At 43.6% G+C, this 7,174-nt stretch overlaps 1 gene segment (V, D, J or C); it reads left to right on the top strand.

Annotated features, from left to right (window-relative positions):
- Positions 1-4,035: 4,035 nt before the first annotated feature.
- Positions 4,036-4,960, top strand: LOC103680429. The segment is given in 2 exon segments: positions 4,036-4,258; positions 4,431-4,960. Coding segments are annotated over 2 exon segments (522 nt in total).
- The last annotated feature ends 2,214 nt before the right edge of the window (positions 4,961-7,174 follow it).

The following is a 7,174-nucleotide window of genomic DNA, read 5'->3' as shown; positions in this document are numbered from 1 at the left end:
AGATGTAATCTCAGCTTGGATAGAAAAGATTTCCCTAGGCAGAGATCTAGGAGATAAAAACCCAAGATATCTCCAGCATCCACGTTACAGACTTAAGTTAAGGGAATAAAAACACCTCAGTGGTTGAGTTGAGGAACCAAGTCAAGGATATGAATATCCACAGCTGCTTTAAGGGGAAATGTATATTAGAATATTCACAAAATTCAAGGTAGTTTTAACAGGGAAGTATATGTATTTTTTTCTTTTTCTTTTTTTTTTTTTTTTTTTAAGATTTTATTTATTTATTCGACAGAGATAGAGACAGCCAGCGAGAGAGGGAACACAGCAGGAGGAGTGGGAGAGGAAGAAGCAGGCTCATAGCGGAGGAGCCTGATGCAGGGCTCGATCCCATAACGCTGGGATCACGCCCTGAGCCGAAGGCAGACGCTCAACCGCTGTGCCACCCAGGCGCCCCTATGTATTTTTTTCTTGAATCCACCACCTTGCTTGGGTGCATATTTATTTTCCACAATGAACACAATGACCAGGGGTAGTTACTCTACCACTTTCTCATCAGAGTTGTTCAAACTTTGATCATGTGGGGACCTTGTAAAACTACAGACTATGATTCAGTAGGACCTGTAAATCTGCATTTCTAGTGAGCTCCCAGGTGATGCTGCTGGTCTGCTTGACCCCTCATGGCAAGGTTTACACAATCTGAGAAGAAATATTCCAAGACGGTCAAGTTCGTGCATTCTTCGGGTGCACTGCCTAGATCTGAAGCCTGACTGCTATATGAGCCTGGGGGCTTAATTAACCTGTCTCCACCTCAGTTTGCTCCTCAGTAAAAATGAGATTAATATTAGCTACCTCTCAGTGCTGTCAGTGGGATTAAATGAGTTGATTTATATAAAGTGTTTAGAGGAATTATGAGAGATTTATTTGCTAATCGTATATATAGTTTGTCAAGTTTACCAAATCAAAAATACCTGTGTTTTGACCTACCTGGATACTTTGTATACCAGTTGATTAAAAAGGGAAAAGTGACTAACTGGATCTTATGTGCTTGTCCCACCTCTTCACATAACCCTTGTCACAGGGCAGGACACTCACACAGTCTGGATGTTTTCACTTAGGATAATTGTGACTCGTGATGGTGACGTGCCCTTGGATTTTTCTGAATAAGGACCCAGCTGGACCTTTTGCTAAGTCCTGTTGCGGAAGAATATGAGGAGTAGAGATGTGCTGTGGGCAATCATCTGAATAGGTTGATTGAAACGGTCTCTTTTATGTACATAATCTCAAAGTATCCTCAAGACATACACGTGGTATAAGTAATGTAAGCCCCATTCTACTGCATAGGAAGCTATTACATGAGTGGGTGAAGTAAACTGATGTGACCTCACTGGTGAATGGCAGTGGTGCAGTAGCAATCTAAATATGGCTGACTCCAACATCCAATCATTTAGTCAGAATTGATCCCTCTTCCACCCAAAGATTTTATATTAAATTTTTTTTACAATCAACATTCTGTCTGTTCTGATGAGTTCTAAGCTCCCTTGAGGAATTTTGTGTCACTGAAAAGAACACAGAACTGGCACCACGTGGGGCGCCTGGGTGGCTCAGCTGTTAAGCATCTGTCTTTGGCTCACGTCATGATCCCAGAGTCCTGGGATCGAGCCCCGCATCAGGCTCCCTGCTCAGCAGGAAGCCTGCTTCTCCCTCTCACACTCCCCTTGCTTGTGTTCGTTCCATCTCTCACTCTCTCTCTCTGTCAAATAAATTAAAAAATAAAAATAATAAAGTCAGTAACCTTAATAACATTTGCTAAGTCCCTTTAAAAAAGAAAAAAGAACAGCACCATGAACTCTGTTTCCCTCTAGCACCCCTCATCAGCAGTAGTGGCTATGCAGGGTTGGCCCGTTGGTAGGGGCCAAAGGCTGTCACTGCTGCATGCTTTTGAGGGACTCAGTGTTGTGGTTGGTGGTTCTTTCTAAGTTCTGAGAAATGGGGGAAATATCTCAGGGGCCCACAGTTGACCTCAGCCCTTTCCTCTCTAGCTCCAGAGCACTGTTCTATTTCTCTTGCTTCTCACTTAACCCTCTGTCAGTGTGTAAAGGCAAGGGGGCAAGCTCCCCACAAAAGAATCTCTGTTGGACTGCCTCTTTAGACCTTGAATAAAATCCCTTGGACAAAAGTCTGTCTTCCTCCCAGGTGGCCAGCCTCCTGAATAAAGTTCATATTCCTTTCCAGTCAAAACTCATCTCTTGAGTATTGGCCTTTTGAGCAACGGGCACCTGAACTTGAGGCTCGGTAACAACTCTACACTGAGAGAGATCATTGTGTTGTTCGAGCATAACTAGTTTTTGTTTTCTTTTTAGTGAATGATTATGAACAGATCTGTTTTTTTTTTTAAAGATTTTATTTATTTATTCGACAGAGATAGAGACAGCCAGCGAGAGAGGGAACACAAGCAGGGGGAGTGGGAGAGGAAGAAGCAGGCTCATAGCGGAAGAGCCTGATGTGGGGCTCGATCCCGTAACGCCGGGATCACGCCCTGAGCCGAAGGCAGACGCTTAACTGCTGTGCCACCCAGGCGCCCCTGAACAGATCTGTTTTTAATGGCCACACGAAAGAAACATTTCTTTAACAACTGGCTAAAGCTGATAGCGATTCCATTTTACTTCAGAATATGAGTAAATAGGGTGACTTATTTCTGTCAGATATTATGAATAATAAGCTAAGGACAGGGGCGCCTGGGTGGCACAGTGGTTAAGCGTCTACCTTCGGCTCAGGGCGTGATCCTGGCGTTATGGGATCGAGCCCCACATCAGGCTCCTCCGCTATGAGCCTGCTTCTTCCTCTCCCACTCCCCCTGCTTGTGTTCCCTTTCTCGCTGGCTGTCTCTCTCTCTGTCAAATAAATAAATAAAATCTTTAAAAAAATATATGGCTCATGACAAAAAGATGATTAGTACTTAAAACTCAATAGTACTTGATGGATCATGAGACAGCAGAGAAGGAGCAAAAACATTCACCTGGACGACCTTCAGGCCAAACAAAATCTCATGATACTTGGATGCAAATAGTCACATGGCCAACACCAATGATCCTTACTACTGCGTAAGCACAGTAGCTTAAACAACCGTGATGCTAGTTACCCAAGATTTTATGAGATTTGAACACACACTACATCCACGTCACAATCGCTACATACTCGAATCACGAGATTAATGTGCACACACACTCTTCCGCATTCGTTCAATCATCTGTTAACTACGTAGTGACATTGTTTCTACCTGGTAATTGCTAGGGCCACAAAGGTAAAAATGGCACAATCTTTTCGTCAAGGAACTTGTAGGGAATCCAACAAATGCAATCACAGTACACGCGGTGGAGACTTCGCTGGTCGTAAACGAGGGACCTGACGGCAGAGTAATGCGGTAGGACACGGGAGAAGTATTCTTACGTGACATACAGCGGGGTGGGGCGCCTGGGTGGCTCAGCAGGGAGTCTGATTCTCCCGCTCCTCCCTGTTCCTGCTCTCTCTCTCTCTCTCTCTCTATCTCAGTCTTTCTCTCTCCTATAAATAAATAAAATCTTTTTTTAAAAAAGTAATATACAACAGGGTTATTCATCCTTAATTGGGCAAAAATAGGTTTATGACTGAGTGCTTACCCACGCCAAATGACCAAGAAAATATACTATAGTTTCAAACACAACACAACACACACACACACACACACACCTACAAATACCGTTTACAGACACAGTACTGCTCAGCATGGTTGTTGAGAATACCAGAAATTATCAGATATTTCCTTTACCTGCTGTTATTCTGTCTGAAAATGATTAATTTTTAAAAGGATGTATTTTCCATTTCTGAAAAAGGTCATTAGATTCTACTTAAATCTTGATTTTTGTGCATACCCATTGAAATTGGGAGAAACAGAAACATTATTGAAAAGTAAGTCACTTTCCTATCTCTCCACAGGAGGGTACTATTTCAAAAGGCAAAATCCTTCCCAGAGTCAAAGCAGAGTGTGAGGTTGGAGGGAGGGCAGGGTGGAGGGTGAATGCTTCAATTGGCGGCTACACGGGGACCTCTGCCTTTCTATCCAGATCACAGTGGGTGGCAGGTGTTACCCTAGCTCAGAAAAACCTCCTTCGGAAGGGGCTCTTTCACGGGCAGCTGAAGTCAGTGACCCGGGCCGTCCTGTGACAGGAAGAAGAGATGCTCCTGAAATTCTCAGTGTGGATCCTTTGGATTCAACTGGAATGTGAGTTTGACAAGTTCCCAATCACATTAACTGAAAAGGCAAGGGGAAATTGAAGGAAGAAAGGGAGAGAGTGAGGGAAGGAGGAGGGGGATAGGAGCGAGGAAAAGTCGTATCAGGCTGGGAAAGAGGCCCCAGTGCCCTTCCCAGTGCCCACTGCTTTGGTTTTAAACAGGGGAGAGCACCCAGCAACTGGAGCAGAGTCCTCGCTTTCGAAGCCTCCAGGAGGGAGAAAATTTCACTGCCTACTGCAACTCCACGAGCACTTTCCCCAGCCTTCAGTGGTACAGACAGAAGCCTGGGGAAGGTCCAGTCCACTTGATGACGTTATCTAAGGGAGGAGAAATGAAGAAGCACAAGAGTCTAACCGCTCGGTTCGGTGAGGCAAGGAAAGACAGCTCCCTGCTCATCATTGCAGCCCAGCCTGCGGATGCCGCCATCTACCTCTGTGCAGGGCCACAGTGCTCTCGGGGCACCTGCCGCCTGCACCCGAACCCTGGTGCAGGTTCTGTCACACCGTGCTCCCCGGCTCCTCTTCCCACATCTCTGGACATGAACAGTGGTAACAATCACAGCCTCTCGTGGAAACATCTCCTTCACCTTCCCAGGTATTTCCCACATACACTGGAGAACAAGATTCCTCTGTTATAAGATGAACTTCTAGAAATGCAGCTCACTCTTTGAACCAGTAAAAATGTGGGTCTACAGCTCCCTGGGGTAGGCAGTGGGGAGGAAAGAAGGGAGTAGATAGAGAGGGACAAATGGAAGATTCGGCCAGACTGCATCATAGTTCCGAGGAGTCATTCCGTTTTCAGGAACGGTTAGTACAAGGGGACAGAAGTGAATGATTTTGCAGCTTGACTCTAGTAGAGCTGATGAAATTGCTACCTCCCCAGTCTAGTAAACTGGAATAAAAGGCAGAAGGACAGTATAAAATAAGTAGAAGAAAGTTGGTACTTTTTTTGCAGAAAAAAATGCCTAACAGGTACTCCAGTAACATCCAACGGTGATTCCAAAGCAATATCCCCATTTGGTGGCTCTGAACTATTTCAACATTAACTACAATCGCCTGTGTTTACACAGGATTTGTTTGGCAATTATTAGACTTTCAATGACAGATATCAATAACCAAGCTCTCAAGGCCGAAGAAGATAGGATATTTTTGGTCTTTTTAAAAAAATGTTGTATTTGAGTGTTACTGTCAGGTGTACAACATAGTGAGTCTACAGGCTTATACATTAAGCCACGCTCACCACAAGTGTAACTACCATCTGTCAGCATACAACGCTATTAAAATATCATTGACCGTACTCTCTACTATGCATTTCATTCCTGTGCCGTATTCAATCCATAACTGACAGCCTGTGTCTCCGACTCCCCTTCCCCCTTGCTGCCCATCGCCCAACCCCTTCCCCTCTGGAAACCACCAGTTTGTTCTGAAGAAGCTAGAAGCTGACAGTTCCCTCCACCGGGCAAGTCTCCCACTGGCCCACATGTAGACTTGAAGAACTCCTATTCGTCTCTAAAGCAAGATGATATAATGCAAAACACATGGGTTTTAGAGTCGCAAAGACCAGGTTCAGTTCCCGTGTGCAATCTTCTAGCTCCGTACCCTTAGGCAAGTGTTCACCTTCATCTAAGTTTCCTTTTAATACATGAACCACCTATCTTGCTGAGCTTCTGCGAACTAAGTAAGATAAAATATATAAAATTATATGAAGTCCCAGGTGCAACATAAGTACTCAACAAATGCCGTATAAATACACTTATTAATGCTTCTAAGGAAATGTTATCCCTACTGCAAAACTTTTACTGACTTCTCAAGGAGGAAAGACTTCATCTCTGCCTAATATTCTGAATCCTCACCTTAGTGGTCAGGAAGGCAGACACTGCGAGTTGCCAACCTAATCACCATTTTCCTCTGCCTCCTTATTAACAGAACCATCAATGTTGATTAGGGCTATCTCCCAACTATCTCCCCACCTTAAGGAAAAACAAAAAACAAGGGGCACCTGGGTGGCTCAGTTGGTGAAGCATTGGACTCTTGGTTTCAGCTCAGGTTATGATCTCAGGTTTGTGGGATCGCCCCACGTCAGGCTCCACACTCAGTGGGGAATCTACTTCTCTCCCTCTCCCTCTGCTCTTCCCCACGCTTTTGTGCTCTCTCTCTCTCTCTCGCTCTCTCTCTCAAATAAGTATAGAAATCTTTCAAAGCAAACAAACAAACCCACACTATGTTTCACATCCTTTCTTACAACTAAGACTTGTGCATAGCACAGTTCTAACCAATGAGATATAACCAGAAACCTGCTAATAGTTTCCTGTAATGTTTTTGCTGTCCTGGTACAGGACTACATTCTCCTGTGCCCATTCCCAACTATTTTCTTCCTGCAACACGGAAGTGATAACTTTATCATAAAAGCGTCAGTCCCCTCCCCAATCTCATGTTTGTCCTTTAGATGCCAAGTCGAACCCCTCCCCCAGATGTATTTGCACATGAAAATTGAAAATTTTTAATAAACCATTATTTGGTTGGATTTTTTACTTGCAGCTAAACTGTAGCAGGATTGACATAAAGTGGATTTTCTGGGTTCATGTGTAAATGCAGAAAAAAAGATGTGAACCCGGTGCCGTGTTTATACAAAGAAAGCACCTGCATTTATATTGATTATATGTACTTCTTGAAGTATTAATGTTCCTATAATTTTTTATTAAGAAAAAACCCTTCATCTTCCATGCCAAGAGACCTCATTTTAAAATTTCCATCAATTTCTTGCATTCATGGGAGACTATGAATTCAGTTTCTCATCTGGTCTTTTAGCCATAGACAATATCAATTGCCATGCAAATAATTAAAACCTGTAGTCTTACATTTATCACTTTTAGATTCCAAAGGTTATTTTGTTGTTGTTGTTTTTA

The sequence above is a fragment of the Ursus maritimus genome, unplaced genomic scaffold (genome assembly GCF_017311325.1).
Source record: "Ursus maritimus isolate PB19 unplaced genomic scaffold, ASM1731132v1 scaffold_50, whole genome shotgun sequence".
In the NCBI taxonomy this organism is placed as follows: Eukaryota; Metazoa; Chordata; class Mammalia; order Carnivora; family Ursidae; genus Ursus; species Ursus maritimus.
Note: the sequence above shows the minus strand (reverse complement) of the source record. Positions and strands in the feature narration are given on the sequence as shown.